The 20,953-nt window shown below is 47.3% G+C and overlaps 1 protein-coding gene across 5 annotated transcripts in view; it reads right to left on the bottom strand.

The window, feature by feature from the left end:
• Positions 1–20,953, bottom strand: part of LOC121860490 (pleckstrin homology domain-containing family G member 1-like) — a 163,546-nt gene that overhangs the window by 31,368 nt on the left and 111,225 nt on the right. For all 5 annotated transcript variants that reach the window (XM_042357652.1, XM_042357653.1, XM_042357650.1 and 2 more), the window contains one exon: positions 6,658–6,821. In XM_042357652.1, the coding sequence (XP_042213586.1) occupies positions 6,658–6,821 (164 nt within the window). The remainder of the gene's footprint in view (positions 1–6,657; positions 6,822–20,953) is intronic.

Raw genomic sequence — 20,953 nt, forward strand, 5'->3', positions numbered from 1 at the left:
TATAAGTCCATCTGATCTGAGTCCCCCATCTTTCTCCCCCTACCCCCCCCCCTTCATGACCTACCCCTAACCGGCTTGACCTGCCTCGAACCTGCATGACCTGCCTACAGTCTGCATGATTTGCCTCGAACCTGACTGACCTGCCCACACCCCCTAGTCTAAGTAAGTAACCTACATCCCCAGTCCACATCCTGCACTGTTGACCTGCAGTTTTGCCTTGTCCACAGTCAGCATGGATGACCTTTAACCCTGCCTGCACCACTGTTCTCGTGACCTGCCGCTCCAATCCTGCCCACCTACCCGTACTCGTCACCTTCAACCCCGAACACAACTTCGTGACCTGTAGCTTTGTTCTATCCTGTACACGATGAGAAACAGTCCGACCTACCCAGCAACACTCAACAGGCCGCCTGCACAGTTCCCGCAAGACCTACACCAGGGTAGGTCAGAGCAGGAGAGGTTTATTTCTGATTACATGATTACAGGATGTTGGTGTCCTGTATCAGCCTGTAATTGGTTTGCCTAGAGTCAGACCCTTAGAGAGAGAGAGAGAGAGAGAGAGAGAGAGAGAGAGAGAGAGAGAGAGAGAGAGGAGAGAAGTAGGAGAGAGAGAGAGCAGGAGAGAGAGAGAGAGAGAGAGAGAGAGAGAGAGAGTGTTTGTTTGTGTGTGTGTGTGTGTGTGTGTTTTACCTTGGAGATGAATTACTCCAAGGTAACATTGCAATGGTAAAGGAGATGATGATAATAACAATATCAAAAACAATTACAACAACAACAATGACAACAATAACAACAACCCACATACCCACACGAACAACGAAACGCTCACATGTTCCTTAATACGCCCATACCCACGTTAATCGACCCACGCCCATAGCGAGGTTTAAAACCCTACCCATACCCACGCCCATTCCCATACCCACATTCACGCCCATACCTACGCCCACGCCAGGCCCACACCCACCCCCATACTAGGTCCAGGTGGCGAGGAACGGGAGTAGGTCACAACAGGTGGTGCGTCACGCTTCATGGCCTCCTCTTACCTGGCCAACTGTGTCCATCTCCTACCTCCTGTGGCCTCCTACCCGGGCCTCCTGTCTCCCTTGGCCTCCTACCCTGTCTCCTTTCTCCCTTGGCCTCCTACCCTGTCTCCTTTGGCCTCCAACCCTGTCCAGTTGATCTCCTACGTCTGTAATAATTTGCGTAATTTAACACAGAAAGAGTTCATTCCTAAGTCACATTAATCATCAGATGTGAACAGGTGTGGGGAGGTGTGAACAGGTGTGGGGAGGTGTGAACAGGTGTGGGGAGGTGTAAACAGGTGTGGGGAGGTGTAAACAGGTGTGGGGAGGTGTAAACAGGTGTGGGGAGGTGTAAATAGGTGTGGGAAGGTGTAAATAGGTGTGGGAAGGTGTAAACAGGTGTGGGGAGGTGTAAACAGGTGTGGGGAGGTGTAAACAGGTGTGGGAAGGTGTGTTCTTAATTAGTTTTCGTCATGTTTCAAAGGTAATTTATTTTTGTATTGCCCCAGACGTCAAGACATTCACATGCGGATTTTGTGAGTTGTAAAAAAGAAACATCAACTTTGTAAATGGTTAAGTAGTAAATCTGGCCCCATAACGTTGTAAATAGTTAGTTGTAAATATGTCTCATGAGTTGTAAATTGTTAGTTGGTTACATAGTGTTGTAAATACGACTCATTGACTTGTAAATATGTGTCATTAAGTTGTAAATGGTGACTTGTAAATGCATTCTATTAATTTATAAACATTGGATAGTGCACAGGTATGGGAGGAGGAGGAGGAGGAGGAGGAGGAAGAGGAGGAGGAGGAGGAAGGGAGGTATAAAGGTACAGGCATTCAATGACCTGATCAAGGAAATCCCTCCCCACCCACACCCCTTCCACCCACCACCCATACCCCCCACACTCCATACCTCCACCTCCACTATCCACACCCTCCACCCACTCCACCCACCATCCACTCCACCACTCCACACCCTCCACCCACTCATTCTCCACCCACCACTCCACACTCCCCTCCACCCACCACCACACCAAACTTGAAAGTACAAAAGTCTCAAGAGAGAAGAAAGCTGAATTATAAAGGAAGAGAAAAATCTTTTAAGAATGTCTCTGAGGGAGGGAGAGGAGGAGGAGGGAGAGAGGACTGGAAGGAGAGAGGGATGCAAGGAGTGATTGAATGAGGGAGGGAGAGAGGAAGGAAGTAAAAGAGGGAGAGATGAAGGAAGGAGGGAGATAAGGAGGGAACAATGGGTTGAACCACAGAACAGTTGTGTGTATGTAGCTAGCCTTAGCCTGGTCGAGCTACTGGGTAAATATTGGCTTGTCGTCAACCTTTGAGAGAGAGAGAGAGAGAGAGAGAGAGAGAGAGAGAGAGAGAGAGAGGAGAGAGAGAGAGGAGAGGGAGAGAGAGAGAGAGAACAACAAAAAAAAAATATCAAATCAAAATGTCAAGGTAGAATTAAATGCCAACCAAAGATACAAAGATAATAATAATAATAATAATAATAATAATAATAATAATAATAATAATAATAATTCACAACACAAATGACCAAAGGATTACCGACAGCCTAATATGGTTTTCAAGGCAAGATCTGCGCAGTAGGGGGTGCGCACCTAAACGTACCCGACCCACTGAGAGAGAGAGAGAGAGAGAGAGAGAGAGGACACTACACTCCGTTACACTTATAATGAACTGACAACTCACACCTTACACTGGGGATCGAACCAAGGACACCACACACACACTCAATACCATCTCACCACAGCCGCTTATTGGGTAAAGATTACTGTCAAGATCTCAAAGTCAATACGACATGAAACCAACGGGATTAATGTCAGCAGTTAATAATGATTCTATAAACTGTGTGTGTGTGTGTGTGTGTGTGTGTGTGTGTGTGTGTGTGTGTGTGTGTGTGTGTGTGTGTGTGTGGGTCTGTGTTCTTGAAAACCAAAAACTAACACTATTTATACCAATTAAATATTATTCGTAAATAAATAAACAAATAAATACAATAAATAAACAAATAAATAAATATATGAACATAAATAAATAAAATAAATAAATAAACAAATAAAATAAATAAACAAATAAATAAATCAATAAAATAAATGAATCCACTAAACCATAGCAGGTCCGCGGCGTCCACAAGGCGATACACAACAACTTTGAACAGACTCATTGATCACGACGATATTAGTGATCAGTGTTCCTGTGGCGAGGTATAAGGGCGTCAGTATAAGGGCGTCAGTATAAGGGCGTCAGTATCAGGGCGTCAGTATATCGTCAGTATAAGGGCGTCAGTATAAGGGCGTCAGTATAAGGGCGTCAGTCGCGTCAGTATCAGGGCGTCAGTCAGTAAGGGCAGGAACTAATACAATACACGACAAGTTTCCTTATATGGACTTACGTTAACTGTTGGGTGGATGGAGATACAACCGGTGGTGGTGGGGGAGGGTGGTGGGGTGGGAGAGTGGTAGGGGTGGGGGGGTGGTAGGGGTGGGGAGGGTGGTGGGGTGGGGGGTAGGGGGGGGGGGAGTAGGGGGGAGGTGGTGGTGGGGGTGGTGGGGGAGGGTGGTAGGGGTGGTGGGGTGGGGGTTGTGGGAGGGGGTAGTGGTATGGTGGTGGGGGTGGTGGGTGGTGGGGGGGGTGGGGGAGGGTGGTAGGGGAGGGTGGTGGGGTGGGGTTGTGGGAGGGGGTGGTAGGGGGTGGTGGGTTGGGGGTGGGTAGGGGTGGTAGGGAGTGGTGGGGTGGTGTGGGACTTTATTATCTTTTCATGATGCTGCAGAATAAATTGTGGCCATTACCATCCGTGTTATAAATGTTTATAAAACTGGCCCGATCATGTGGCCCGTTTGACTGCATCTCGTTTTCCGTTGAGACTACTTAAGGAAGGAGAGTAAATAAGACAAGGTGAGAAAGTTGAGGAGGATGAGGGAAGGAAAGTGAGAGAGAAGAAAGGTGAAGGAAGGAAGGTGAAGGAGGGAGAAAGAAATGAATAGGAGAGAAATTCCTTCCCCGAGAATATGCAGCTGAGGAAGGAGAAATAGGGCGGGGGGAGGGAGGGAGGGAGGGTCCTAACAATGGTAACAGGAGTCAACTTTGGTTGTTTGTAGAGGTACAGTTTCATATCATCCGTCTTCCTTCCCCTCCACCGTCACAGTGTTGGTGGGTAGATTCTATAAACAGTGTAATTTCATCTTAACAACAGGAGGAACACACACAGCACTACCACTCCACCACTACCCTCCATCACTAGCCCCCAGTGCCACCACCCCGCACCACCTCCCTACCAGCCACCAGCCCCACCACTGCCTCCAGCCCCCACCCCACTAGCTCCACCACTACCACCAGCTCCCCAGTCCACCACCCCACCTACCCTCCCACACTACCCCACCACTACCCCACTCAGCACCATGCCCCTAAGTACCCCCCACCACCCACCACTACTCCCCAGTACCTCCACCACCACCACACCCTCCATTTCCTCTCAGTCGCTCTCAATAATCGCCTGAAGGTTCGCCCTCCCCGTAAAAAATATGTACCTAAAATTAACTTAACCTAACCTAACCTAACCCCCACACCTGTTTTAAGTTTACAAATATCACCCTAACTTAGGCGCCAATTATTATTATTATTATTATTACCCTGCGTCTGTACTCCTAACCTGAGGAAGGGCTCTCACCTGGCCTTCACTGGACGCCTGATCAAAGGTAGTGTACAGGTGTGTGAATGAGAGAGACCTGTAGGAGGGGGAAAAAGGAGGAGGTGGGCGTGGCCTCTACACCTGCCTTATAAGGTATGTGGGTGGAGTATTAACGTGTTGTGTTGTTTACCTTGTAACAGCTGATTCACCACTGTCTTGATGTGTACCTTTTAACAGCTGATTGGTGTACACATGGAGTCTCAAAGTCTCGGATCAAATTCACTTTAGGTAAAAAAAAAAATCACAAAATGGCGTCTATATTACACCGAGACTCGACCCCTACTTACGAACGTTCTATCATTCGTTACGAGGAAAGAACAACGCACGTATGTTGAAGACTCCTAGCCTCAACTCGCTCCAGGTAAGACCCACCTCACCTGTACATCACTCACCACTAATTACAGGTGGTGAAGTCCTTAAGTAGTGCCTGAGTCAATGTGATCTACCTGCCATCCTCCTGCCCTTGGTGAAGTTAAAACGGTTGTCTACCAACTTAACCCCTTTGAGTATGACGACTTAAAACCCTTGAGTATGACGACTTAAAACCCTTGAGTATGATGATTTAGACACTTGAGTATGAGTTATATATGTTTTTATATATTTGCCCCCGAGAGGTGCTAGTTTATTGGACACCTCCTTGTCATCCTGTGCAAGGTGAAGCGCAGAAGCGTTTACAGCGCCCATCTGGGAAGCATGCATAGTTCAAACTTACCTTCATGACTCATGCATTAGTCATCATAACTACAAGCATCACCACAACTACAACCATAGCAACCACCATCACCACAATCCCTCTGCTCCCAGTCACCCAGCAGTCAGACAGCCACCGCCTACTGCCCGCCCGCCCACTTAGTACTCAGGGCCGCCCACCTGCACCATGGATGAACTGGTTGTACAGGTGGATGGACAGGGTACTCCACCCACCACGCCTACAACTACACCTATGCCTCCACCCACACGCTCACGTATACACTCACATGTACACAGTCTCATGTACACATCGTCCCATCTACAGCTACTCCCATGTACACGTCCCTGGTGATGATGCTGTGGAGGAGGAGGAGGAGGAGGAGGAGGAGGAGGAGGAGGAGGAGGAGGAGGAGGAGGAGGAGGAGGAGGAGGAGGAGGAGGAGGAGGAGGAGGAAGAAGATGCAACAAAATACAGTACCTTAATATTCATGACAACTCCCTCCAATTATAACGTACATGTGTATGTGTGTGTGTGTGTTATACTTACAACACATGACCTTCAACCCCCTCCTAGAGTTGTCATAAGACTTGTCGTAGTCAGCCACTCGGGAGGAGAGATCTCTATGTAAAAAACACACACACACACACACACACACACACACACACACACACACACACACACACACACACACACACACACACACACCACCTCAACTACACCCTCCTGCACCTCCCCAGCACCTCCCCCAACACATCTTTGACCGACAACAAGTGAGATGAGGTGAGGTGAGGTAGAGTGAGAGACACGTCCCCCCTGGCTGTAGTAAACCACACAACTGGTACACAAACATCCATACCATTAACACACGGGAGAAATACCTGTCCTCATTGTTACCTGTGTGTGATACGTAACGCTATACAACTGGGGCCTATTGGGGGCTTGGGGTCTATTGGGGTCTGGGGGCCACAGTCTATTAGGACTGGGGTTCACCCCAACCTTAAAAATTATCTCCAACACAAACAACTACTTACCTTAACTATCTCCACCACACTCACCTTACCTCATTATCTCCAACACACACTCACCCCATTATCTCCAACACACACTCACCCCATTATCTCCAACACACACTCACCCCATTATCTCCAACACACACTCACCCCATTATCTCCAACACACCATCACCCCATTATCTCCAACACACCATCACCCCATTATCTCCAACACACACTCACCTCAATAATCTCGCGGAGATCTCTCACGTAAATCGCCTCAGTCTCCACTATCTCCAAGACGATGCGGTCCATGTAATCAAGGTTCGGGTCATAGTAACGGGGGCGTAGGGCAGGAGGGGCAGGTAGGCTGATGCTGTTACACTGGACCCCGCTATCACCAGACCCTGCAAGGTGAGACACAGGTGAGTCATTAGTAGCACTCCAGGTAAATGGCACTTAATTGATGGTATGTAACCCTTTAATGACACTTAAATACAGGTATATCTAATTAATGACAGGTATAGTAATTAATGACACAGGTATAGTAATGAATGACACAGATATAGTAATTAATGACACAGGTATAGTAATTAATGACACAGGTATAGTAATTAATGACACAGGTATAGTAATTAATGACACAGGTATAGTAATTAATGACACAGGTATAGTAATTAATGACACAGGTATAGTAATTAATGACACAGGTATAGTAATTAATGACACAGGTATAGTAATTAATGACGAATATAGTAATTAATGACAGGTATAGTAATTAATGACACAGGTATAGTAATTAATGGCACAGGTATAGTAATTAATGACTGGTATAGTAATTAATGACTTTTAGGTATAGTAATTAATGACACAGGTATAGTAATTGTGACACAGGTATAGTAATTGTGACACAGGTATGGTAATTAATGACACAGGTATAGTAATTGTGGCTTTGGGTATAGTAATTAATGACACAGATATATAGTAATTAATGACACACAGGTCACAGTCATGATACATCTATGGAAAGGGGAGAGGAGGGAAGGAAGAAGAAAGAGGAAGAAGGGAGGAATAAGAAATGCACCAATGATGACAATGACAGAAGGTATTTAAAAGACAGTGGCTGTAAACATAAAATAACTAACAATAGCAATGGTACTCGCCTCCCCACACACACACACACACACACACACACACACACACACACACACACACTTCTGTAATCTCACCTTCCCTCAGGTAACAATTGTCTCACAGATAGCGTTACAGTAATAGCAGTTGCTTTTGTATGAAGTGAGGTTTCCTCCCTCTGTCTCCCTCTCCCTCTGTCTCCCTCTCCCTCTCTCTCTGGCGCTACCTCAATGACGTCACAGCCATTGTTTACATGTGAGTCTTAGTCCTTGCAAGTCTCTTAAGAACTGGGGTCCATTAGAACTAGAACCAATCAACATCAAGACCCACGAATCGAACCAATCACCACCAGACCCGCACAAAACCAATCAATCACCACCAAGACCGCACAAAACCAATCAATCACCACCAAGACCCACACGAATCAGACCAATCACCACCAAGACCCGCACAAAACCAACCAATCACCACCAAGACCACTAAAACCAATCAATCACCACCAAGACCCACACAAAACCAACCAATCACCACCAAGACCCACACAAAACCAACCAATCACCACAAGACCCGCACAAACCAATCAATCACCACCAGAGCCCACAAAACCAATCAATCACCACCAAGACCCACACAAAACCAACCAATCACCACCAAGACCCACACAAAACCAACCAATCACCACCAAGACCCACACAAAACCAACCAATCACCATCGAGACCCACATGAAGCCAACCAATCAACCAATGACCCCTACAAACCCACCCTCTCCCTCCCTTCCTCCCCTGCAATACAAACAAGCGACCACTTCTTAGCATGGTCATTAACTCAGGTAATTTGTCCACTAAGAGACACAAGTAATGGGTGAAAAGTGGTGTTTCCTGAGTCAGCTGTAGCAAAATATATAAACACAAGCTTCAGTAAGTCAGCTGTTGTGTTTAGGGCTGACGCTCTGTCTTTAACGCGTTTCCGGTGTGTGTGTGTGTGTGTTGTACTGAGTAGAACTTTTCCATACCTCCCTCCCCTGTTCCGTCCACCCCGCTGTTCCGTACCTCTTCCCCTGTTCCTCCACATCCCCCTTACCCCCATGGTCACGTCGACCGGAACCATCGTTAAGGCGCTATTGTCAAGACGTTCTGACCTGGTCACCTCTACCCTCCCCGACCAGACACTACAAGTAATGCTCTGGTGATAGCTCTGTCTGGCCATCCCCTTCCTCTCCAACACCCGTCTCCTCTCCAACACTCCTCCCCCCCCCCTCTTCATCTTCCTTCCCCAACATCCTGCTGCTTGTATGATTCCTCCTTTTCTTCTCAAACATGGTCCAACAGTGGTCCATCATCCTTCAACATGTGCCCACCAATTGGTCCATCTTCCTTCAACATGGCCACCAATTGGTCCATCTTCCTTCAACATGGCCCCACCAATTGGTCCATCTTCAACATGACCCTATGGTCCATCTTCCTTCAACATGGCCCACTAATTGGTCCATCCTCCCCAACATGGCCCACCAATTGGTCCATCTTCCTTCAACATGGCCTGGTGGTCCATCTTCCTTCAACATGGCCCACCAATTGGTCCATCTTCCTTCAACATGGCCTAATTGGTCCATCCTCCCCAACATGGCCCTGGTGGTCCATCCTCCTCCAACATGGCCTGGTGTCCATCTGGAGGAGGAGTTAATCAGGCAGTAGTGGCACTGGAGCTCACACTTGATCCTCGTCCACTTAATGGAGTTATTACTTGAAGTGACAGCTCTGGTGGAGGGCGGCATCCCTGTGTCACACTCCAGAGACGTTCCCACACTCGCTGTTGCCGGGACCCCTTGGTGGTGGTGGTGGTGGTGGTGGTGGTGGTGGTGGTGGTGATGGTGGTGGGTGGTGGTGGTGGTGGTGGTGGTGGTGGTGGTGGTGGTGGTGGTGGTGGTGGTGGTGGTGGTGGTGGTGGTGGTGGTGGTGTTGTTGTTGTTGTTGTTGTAGACTTGATTTGTTATTGTTTTGTTGTTATTATCAAGACTCTGTTGCGGTTACTTACTGCCGTTGTGCCGGTCGTTGCTACACCAATCAACAGAGCCTCCTCCTGTTGCTACACCAATCAACAGAGCCTCCTCCTGTTGCTGAACCCATCAACAGAGCCTCCTCCTGTTGCTACACCAATCAACAGAGCCTCCTCCTGTTGCTTGACCCATCAACAGAGCCTCCTCCTGTTGCTACACCCATCAACAGAGCCTCCTCCTGTTGCTACACCCATCAACAGAGCCTCCTCCTGTTGCTACACCAATCAACGGGACCCGACAGGTGTTCACGGGGTTGTTTTGACCCTTATTACTAACTGTTTAAATTCCGGGTCACGGGTCACCAGGTGTCCCGTGACCTGACCTCACCGTCCAGGATGACCCGGGTTGTCTTAACTACCCCTCCCTTGGGACCCCATCTGGTCAGCGGCGGGAGGAAGGTGAGGAGGACGAAGGAGGAAGGAGGAGGAAGACAATGAGAAAGAAGAGGAGGAGGGGGAGGAAGAAGAAAGAGGAAAGTAAGAGGAAGAGAAAAGAATGAGGAAAAGGAGGAGGAAAAAAACAGGAAAGGGAAAATGAAGAGGAGGAAGAGGAGGAGGAATAAAAGGAGAAGGAAGAAAAAAACAGGAAGAAGATGAAAGAAAAAAACAGGAAGACGAAAAACAAAACAAAATGGCACAACACAGGTACACAGTGGTGGTGGTGGTGGTAGTTGTGGTGGTTAGGGGTGGTGATAAGTTGAGGGAAGGGGGTGTTACCTCAAGTCAACTTCCTTGTTATCTGGCTAGGTAGGTAGGTACAGGGGTGGGGGTAGGAGAGAGGAGGGGGTAGGGGTAGGAGAGGAGGGGGTGGGGGGTAGGGAGAGGAGGGGGGTGGGGGTGGGGAGGGAGGGGGTGGGGAGAGAGAGGAGGTGGAGGGAGGAGAGGAGTGGGGAGGTGGGGAGGAAGAGGTGGGAGGAGTGGGGAGAGGGTGGGGGGGTAAGTGGAGGAGAGGAGGGAGGAGGAGGGAGAGGAGGAGGTAAGTAGGGGTAGAATGGATCTCAAAAGCTAATTAATTATAGACGATAGATGCCACTATCACCACAACCACCATCGCAACTACTACTACCACCATCCACCACCACCCACAGGAGGTTCGGGGGTGAGAGGAAGAGAGAGGAGAGGAGGAGGGGAGAAAAATAGGTGAAAACAGCCCTCAACCTCACTCACCTACATTACCTGCCAAATCAATGGGTGTTAGCACAGGTCCGCCCAGGTAAATCAACCAATTAACCCCCTCTCCTCCGGCCAGGTAAATCACCCCCAATCCCCCGGCTAGGTAAATTAACCCCCTCCCCCCAGCTGACCCCAAAGACCACCCTTACCTGTACTGAATTACCTGTATAGCGGACCATAATCAACCAATCATCTTATAGACAGCAACAATCAACCTCTGGACCAATTGGGACAGTACCAGGGTGTGTGTGTGTGTGTGTGTGTGTGTGTGTGTGTGTGTGTGTGTGTTAATGTCATGTTGTGGATAATCTTTTCTATATATGGTGTCTCTCTCTCTCTCTCTCTCTCTCTCTCTCTCTCTCTCCCTGTTTGCTTGACCAACACTCACTGTTTATCTCTGCCAGTCACTCAACCTGTCTGTCTGTCAGTCTGTCGTGAGTCAATCTTTGTGTCGTAGCTTCGAACCAGTTACATACGTTCTCACATCACCAGTTAGATACGTTCACATCACCAGTTAGATACGTTCACATCACCAGTTAGATACGTTCACATCACTAGTTAGATACGTTCACATCACTAGTTAGATACGTTCTCACATCACCAGTTAGATACGTTCACATCACCAGTTAGATACACTCTCACATCACCAGTTAGATACGTTCTCACATCACCAGTTAGATACACTCTCACATCACCATTTAGATACACTCTCACATCACCAGTTAGATACACTCTCACATCACCAGTTAGATACACTCTCACATCACCATTTAGATACACTCTCACATCACCAGTTAGATACACTCTCATCACCAGTTAGATACACTCTCACATCACCAGTTAGATACACTCTCACATCACCAGTTAGATACACTCTCACATCACCAGTTAGATACCTCTCCACATCACCAGTTAGATACACTCTCACATCACCAGTTAGATACACTCTCACATCACCAGTTAGATACACTCTCACATCACCAGTTAGATACACTCTCACATCACCAGTTAGATACGTTCTCACATCACCAGACAATAAAGAAATAATAAAGATGAAGGAAGAACAGAAAGAAAACAGAACGAAAAGAAAAATGAATTAAAGGAAACTCAAGAAAATATCACTGAAAAAATGAAAAAAAAAAAATAATATACCTGGCGAAAGTAACAGTTGGTTCCTGAGCTAATTCACCTGGTGGTATACAATTAGCATATGATTAGGAGCTAATTAGCATACTTACCACCTTTGTATTGTGAGGCGCAGGTGAGCTGATGGCCTACTGTACACACACACATGTATACACTCATTCAAACCACACACACACACACACACACACATTACTTACTCAAACATACACACACATTCATTCATACCGCCCCCCCCCCCACACACATTACTTATGTTCTCAGAAGTTACAACATAAACCACAACACAAACACCATAAAACACGCTACTAAAACACTCCCAGATAAACAAAACATTAAACCAATAATTAAAAAACCACAAAAACATTATTAAAACACATCCAGATACATAAAACGTTAAAGTAGTAGAATTAAACCCTACTAAAACACTCCCAGATAGAAAATAACCCACATTAAAACACTGAAAATAAACCACAAAAACACTATTAAACCACCTGACTAGATTTCCCTATAAAACACGATACGCTAACTTTAAACCCGCCAAATACATAACATTATACAGGCAGGTGAATAAAAAAAACAAACTCGAATGAACCAAATGATTGTATGACTGAGTGTGGGAACAAGGAACAAGGAATGAGGAATGAAGGAACAGAGGACAGAACAAGGAACGAGGAATGAAGGAACAAGGAATGAGGACAGTAACAAGGAACGAGGAATGATGGACAAGAACAGGAATGAAGGAACAAGGAATGAGGGACAGTAACAAGGAACGAGGAATGATGGACAAGGAATAAGGAACAAGGAATGAGGGAGAGTAACAGGGAACAAGGAATAAGGAAACGGAAAAACAAGGAAAGGGACAAACAAAAACACAACAAGGAACAGGAATAAGGGACAGTAACAAGGAATAGGGAACAAGGAATGAGGAATAAGGAACACGGAATAAGGGACAATGAACAGGAATAAGGGACAGTAACAAGGAACAAAAAACACAACAATTAACAAGCAACAGTAATATGGAACAGGGAACAAGTAACAAGGCACAAGGAACACGCAACAGCAACATCAAGTCACAAACACCCGGCAGATAAGTCTTGGTTGTGCAATACATTAATAGCGTATCATCTTCTTCTTCATCTTTGTATTACTAATTTCTCTCTCTCTCTCTCTCTCTCTCTCTCTCTCTCTCTTCTGGCACGCTTGTCGTTTTTACAGCTTCACCCACTATTGCCACTGCCACCACTACCACTACTATTGCTACTACCACCAACTCAGCCTGGGGTGTTGGTAGTGGTGGTGGTAGGTGTGGTAATGGTGGTAGGTGTGGTAATGGTGGTAGGTAATGGTGGTAGGTGGTAGCGGTGGTAGGAGCACTTAAGAGGACGGGAGCCTAAACACTAGAGTCATTCAGAAGCGACTGTGTGGCACACTGTGGTTGGTGCCCCCCCCCACCACCTACCACCCCTGTACTGACACACGACTACCACCACCACCACCACCTACCACCACCCCCTGCACTGACACACGACCAGTCGACCACTACAACAACCACCACCACTAACGTCAATCACTACTACCACCATCCACCACAACTACCACTACCGCCATCTCCCTTACCACCAATACCACCATTCACTTCAACCACAACTACCACCATCCACCACAACCACAACTACCACCATCCACTACAACTACCACCACCCACCACAACTACCACCATTCACCACCACCCACCACAACTACCACCATTCACCACCACCCACCACAACTACCACCATTCACCACCACCCAACACAACTACCACCATTCACCACCACCCACCACAACTACCACCATTCACCACCACCCACCACAACTACCACCATTCACCACCACCCACCACAACTACCACCATTCACCACCACCCAACACAATATTAAAACTTATGAACTTGTTGGAACAGATTTCTTTAATGCCCTCAACATAGTGGCGAGTAACAACAATTAAAACTTTTTAATTGTTGAAGACCGGGCGAGGTAGTGAGGAGGAGGAGGAGAGGAGAGGAGAGGAAGAGAGGAGAAGGAGAAGGAGGAGGGGTGAAAGAGGAAGGAAGAGAAACTGAAGGAAAAACTGAACAGGTGAAGGAAGGACTACAAGAAGAAGGAAGGAAGGCAGCACCACCACCACCACCACCACTCTGCCCTTACCTGCCTCTTACGTCTCACCTGAGCTACTGGGAAGGAGAGTAAGGCAGGTAGGTAGGTGTGTGGATGATTTTTATTTTGTCCGGTGGGAATTTAGTCCACTTTGAAACTGTCCAACATCATTTTGTCCACACACACACACACACACACACACACACACACACTGGTTGTACCCGAGCCTGGGCTGTCCACACGACTCTCTGTTGTCGACTTGGCGCTCAATTAGTTTACTGTCTTGAAGGCGGGAGGCGTGGAGGAAGGGGGAGGGGTGGAGGAGGAGGAGAGGTGGTGAGAGATGGAGGACTGGTGGTGGGGGAGGAGGAGAGGAGTGGAGGGAGGGAAGAGTGGAGGGAGGGAAGAGTGGGTGAGGGAAGAGGAGGAGGAAGAGGAGAGGGAGGGAAGTGGAGGAGGGGTAATAGGGAAGGAGTGGGAAAAAAGAGGGACGAAGATGGGGGTGATGGGTGGAATGTGGACCCCATCACCAACACAGCCCCCCCATACCTTCCTCTACCCCCGCCACCCACACAGGCAGACAATACAGTCACTGTCCCTCTCCTAACGACGACATCCCCCCCCACCTTCCTGAACATCCCCTTCCTCCTCCCTAGGTCGTCTCTTTACATCAACTTACCCTCCTCATACCCCCACACACCCCTCCTCAAACACACCCTCCTACCTCTCACACCCCTCACCCCAAACACCCTCGTCCCACACACCCCTCCTCCCACCCATACTGACCCCTGACCCCCCACCATGACCCCTGACCCCCACCCCCCACCTCGATATACTTTAAGTAGGTGACACACTGTTATTTCCTAAGAGATTCTGTAAACTATCACAACTCACAATATGTTGCTTAACGAAGGACATCCGCAATACATACATACATACATACATACATACATACATACATACATACATACATACATACATACATACATACATACATACATACATGTTCTTGTTCTCTGTGATCCAATGGAATATTCCGTAGATATTTATACACACACACACACACACACCATACATATATACACACATAAATACACACATACAAAACAATACATACACACCACACACACTGTATACACTTACAAAACAAACACACACACACAAGGTCAAACACCACTACCTTCACTATTAACAATCTCGGCGGCATCTCACTTTCCACACACTGCCGCAGGTCATCCACCTCTCCCTGCGGCACCCACATACACTCCCCTGTGGCACCCACACACCCCCTCTGCGGCATCCCCACACCCTGCGGCACTCACACCTCTGCGGCAACCACAGCCCTAACTCAACAACTACCCCCAGCTGACTGCAGCACTCACTTACTTGCGGTACGTCCTCCCACCCCTGTCTTTACATATGGCAGCCGAGATTTATTTACCAGGTTCTCCTCCGTTACTTCAACCTGCGGCACAAACTCCATTGATCTATCAGTCTGCGGCGTATCCCCCCTTCACCCCTCCTCTAGAGCAAGGTAACTCACTGGTTTAGAAGGGAGATAGGAAGAAACTGGTCTACAAATAGGGTGGTGGACGAGTGGAACAAGCTTACCAACTTTGTAGTAAGTGCGGGAACTCTGGAAAGTTTCAAAAGGAGGCTAGATAGATTAAGAACATAAGAACATAAGAATGGAGGAAACTGCAGCGGGCCTATTGGCCCATACTGGGCAGTCCCGTTTACACCCAACCCCTATTGCTCATATGAGCATCCAACCTATGTTTGAAGCAATTCAGCGTATTCGAGTTAATGATGATATTTGGTATCTTGTTCCATTCATCCACTACTCTGTTTCCAAACCAGTGTTTACCTATTTCACGCCTAAATCTAAATTTGTCTAATTTAAAACCATTGTTACGAGTTCGCTCATGGATGATAGAGAGTGGTAGTAACTCTCGACAGGAGCTGCCATGCACAGGCGAACCAGCCTATTGCAGACTCCTTATTTTCTTATGTTCTTATTGGTCCTAACGGTCAGATCAAGTCAGGTCAGGAGAGGTTAAACTAAAATAGGTTGCGTTAGGTCAGGTCTGGTGAGGTCAGGTCAGGTTAGGCAGATAAATTGAAGTAGATAGATTGGAACAGGTAGGTAGGAGTAGATACGTAGGTAGACTGAACTAGGTAGGTAGGTACTTGTGACAGGTATGTGGGTACTTGTAGTGGGTAAGGTTTAATGACCTATGTTGCCTCTACTATTTTTAGGTGGCCCGGCACACACACACACACACACACACACACACACACACACACACACACACACACACACACACACACACACACACACACACACACACACACACACACACACACCTAAGGAAGAAGAAGAACAGCAAGATAATAACACGAGGTAAGATAAACACGTTCACTACTTAATCATCAGTCACTGCACAGCTGACCACCGTCTTCCTGGAAGCTGGTAACCGTTCACCATCACCACACGTTCACTTCTTGTTGTTCACTCTCAGGCGTTCACCACTACGTTCACTCCTTCCCAGATGTTCACTCCCAGCGTTCACGATCACCATACGTTCACTTCTCTTTCACCACCACACTTTCACTCTCAGGCGTTCACCACTACACGTTCACCCCCTCTCAGACGTTCAATCCTAGGCGTTCACCACTACACGTTCACCCCCTCCCAGACGTTCACCCCTCTCAGACGTTCACTCCCTCTCAGACGTACACCCCCAGGCGTTCACCACTACACGTTCACCCCCTCCCAGACGTCCAATCCCTCTCAGACGTTCACTTCTAGGCGTTCACAATGGCAGACACACACGTTCAAACTCTCCTCCTCAGCCATCATTACACAGCCGTTCTTCACGTCTCCACTATTAACTAAAACGGTGGTCATCGACACTTGGTCCTCCAACTACTGTAAACGCTATTACCTTCTACACTACCGCCACACCTCAGCCACACCACCGCCACATCTCCGCCACACCTCCGCCACAACTCACCTCCAACCATAACTTACCTCCACCACCACCACCACCACACCTCACTACCACACCTTAATCTCCACCATACCTCTACCATCAAAACAATTAACACCTGAGAGCCCCTGGGACACACCTGCTAATTACCACAAAAATAATGAACCATTTAATACCTTAACTTTCTATCTGTCTATTATGGGGGGAGTCTGTCATTGGTGGGGGGGAGGGGTGTTGGGTCCCTAGGCACTTCTCTACCCCTATTCTCTTCTCAAGGGCCTCACGATTCACCCTAAGGGCTTATCAGGCTCCAGTCCTGACTATTATCACCATCAGAAGCAATGGTAGTGGGGAGGGAGGATGGAGGAGGGAGGGGAGGGAGGTATGGTAGCACGAAACCCTCTTCTAAGATTGCTTAATGGAAGGTTAATGGTAGCAATAAGACCCCCCATGGTAGTATCAAGTATGGTATATATAACAGTCTCTACCATACTCATCACCAATGGAAGTAAGTATGGTAGTTACAATAGCCTTCAGAGATGGTCACCTGTAAGTATGGTAATGGTAGCAAAAGTTAACACGTTAGGGTAAAAGCAGTCATGGCTGTAAAAATAAAGTAAATAAATAAATAAATAAATAAATAAACAAATAAATTAACAAAAAACAATAAATTAAATAAATAAATAAATACGTAAATAAACAAATAAATAATTATATAAATAAATAAACAACTAAAGACGAAAACACATCAAACACAACAGTTATAACAGAGCAGTAGAAGGTGTGTGTGTGTGTGTGTGTGTGTGTGTGTGTGTGGGTGTGTGTGTGTGTGTGTGTGTGTGTGTGTGTGTGTACAACCTCCTCACTCTATAAACATCGACTGCTGGTTGTAGTGAGGAAGAGGAAGAAAGAAGAAGAAGAAGAAGAAGAGAAGAAAGGAGGAGGAGGACCCATTACACTCGACCTCATCCTCCAGGTAAAATCTCTTCTCATACATGTCGACCAATCAAAGCATCGTTACTCCCAATTTCAACCAATAAGCGTCAACTCACTCTAATTTTAGCCAATGAACACAAAGATATTTGATTCCAACCAATGAAAGAAAAGATACTCCTATTTTTAGCCAATAAACGTCGTTACATGTCAAGTTACTCCAGATTTCAACCAATAAAAAGACAGTTAGTTCCACTTTCAACCAATGAACGTCGTTACTCCTGATCTCGACCAATGAACATCTAGTAACACTTAATTTTAACCTATCAACACAACAGCACTAATATCCACCAATGGCATCAACTCCTACTAAAAACATACCGACTTCATCACCCGTGTATAACAGCCAACATGTATAACACGTCCCACACGATGTATAACAAGTCCCACACCTTATATAACGAATCCCACAGTGATAACACCCAGGTATACAATCCACATTACGTCCCAACTGTATAACGAGTCCCACACGATGTATAACAAGTCCCACACCATATATAACGAATCCCACAGCGTATAACGAATCACAGTGTATAACGATCCCCACAGTGTATAACGAATCCCCACCATGTATAACGAGTCCCACACCATGTATAACGAGTCCCACACCATGTATAACGACCCAGCCTCTACGGCCACCTCCATCTGGCCCCTACGTCACCCCAAGAGCCACTAAGACTCCGAGGCTTTAGAAAAACTCGGTACCAAGGATTATCGGGCGGTCGGGGGCGAGTCTCAAGAGGCATTTGGGTACATTTCCGGCATTGCTATGGGCGCCGGGGAGGGGGGAGGAGCGTGCCAGGAGCATTTAACAAGAACTAAGCTGAAGCCTGGCCAAAAACAACCCATTTCAGCTGTCACAGGTGAGTTAATAGCTCCCCTAAGCTTAAAGTGTTGTGTGAGTGAGATCATGGCCAGGTGAAGACACTAAAAGAAACTTATCAACACAACCTAACCTAACCCATAACCTAATCTAACCTAACCTAATCTAACCTAACTTAACACACCATCATGTTCCAGATATATATATATACGTAAATTCTCTCTCTCAGGAGGTGTATGGGCAGGTGCAGGCCGTCAACAGCACCACCTGGCACCACTTGGCACCACCTGACCCCTGGCCTCTACTGCCGGGGTCGAGAGAACATGCTCCTCTACCGTATTTTGGGCACTGCCTGGTGGAGTTGGTGACGGAGGGTGGGGGCCCAAGAGGGGTGATGGGGGTCGGAGGGGGTGATGGAGTCGGAGGGGGGTGATGGGGGTCGAAGGGGTGATGGGGGGTAGTGAAGGGGTTGATGATGAGAGGGGACGTCGAGGTGGTAAAGGGGTTTAAGTCTCACCCTTAGATACCCCAACCCTCGTTAAGGGAGGTGTGTCTCGTACTCAAGAACCCCTTAGCTAAGTACTCACCCTCTCCCCTTAAAGGTTGGGACGCAGCCAAACAACAGTGATTGGTAGCTGTTTTCCCCCTAAACACACACACACACACACACACACACACACACACACACACACACACACACACACACACCAGCAAAACCAACGTTCCTATCTTAAACGTGCACATGTATACCGCATATACACGTGTAATAAGTAGTGTACACGACCTCATGTACACATTGTGAGAGAAAGGTAGTGTAGGTGGTCAGGTAGTGACAAGCCCAATCAACACGTCAGACCATGAGATGTAATCACAGTTTCACCTGAGTTACACACACACACACACACCCACACACACACACACACACACACACACACACACACACACACACACACACACACACACACACACACAACAGGAAGACCAGATCGGCGCCTGTAAAGAACCAAAATATATACAGCACCACTATCTCCACCACCACTAGCCCGTGACGCCAGGAAAAAGCAGTAGCAGGAACGTTACTAGCCTCCACCACTAGCAGAGGGGGGGGGGAGGAGGATTAGCAGTAGTAAGAAGATGATGATGACAGATGATGATGAGGAGGAGGAGGAGGAGGAGGGAGGAGGAGAGGAGGAGGAGGAGGAGGAGGAGGAGGAGGAGGAGGAGGAGGAGGAGAGACAACGCCCCCACATATACTCATCCTCTACATCACACACACACACACACACACACCATTTCCCAACCATATTCTCGCCACAAGGTCTTACAAAACACACACACCAAAATAAAACATTTCAGCACCACGAAAAAAAAAAAACGATTTGAAATCTCCCTGACACACACACAGTTGACACACGATAAACGTTTGGGTGTTTTATGGTACAAGAACGATGTCTGTCTATCTGTCTGTCTTCTGTCTGTCTGTCTATCTATATGTCTGTCTGTCTGTATCTGTCTGTTTGTCTGTCTACTTATCTATCTGTTTGTCTGTCCTATCTATATGTCTGTCTGTCTGTCTGTCTTCTGTCTCTATCTATCTATATGTCTGTTCACCTTCTGTCTCTATCTATCTATATGTCTGTCTGTCTGTCTGTCTGTCTTCTGTCTCTCTATCTATCTATATGTCTGTCTGTCTGTCTGTCTGTCTTCTCTCTCTCTATCTATCTATATGTCTGTCTGTCTGTCTGTCTTCTGTTTCTCTATCATCTATCTGTATGTCTGTCTGTATCTGTCTGTTTGTCTATCTGTCTTTGATCGGTTCCTCTCATCAGACATAAATAAAGTCATAACAAAACTAATTATGTCTGGCTATGTCTTAGTGTGTGTCCAGGGGCGTGTGTCCAGGGGCGTGTCCAGGGGCGTGTGTCCAGGGGTGTGTGTCCAGGGGCGTGTGTCCAGGGCGTGTGTCCAGGGGCGTGTGTCCAGGGGCGTGTGTCCAGGGCGTGTGTCCAGGGGTGTGTGTCCAGGGCGTGTGTCCAGGGCGTGTGTCCAGGGCGTGTGTCCAGGGGCGTGTGTCAGGGGGTGTGTCCAGGGT

This window comes from Homarus americanus, unplaced genomic scaffold (assembly GCF_018991925.1).
Source record: "Homarus americanus isolate GMGI-L3 unplaced genomic scaffold, GMGI_Hamer_2.0 scaffold22232, whole genome shotgun sequence".
Lineage (NCBI taxonomy): Eukaryota > Metazoa > Arthropoda > Malacostraca > Decapoda > Nephropidae > Homarus > Homarus americanus.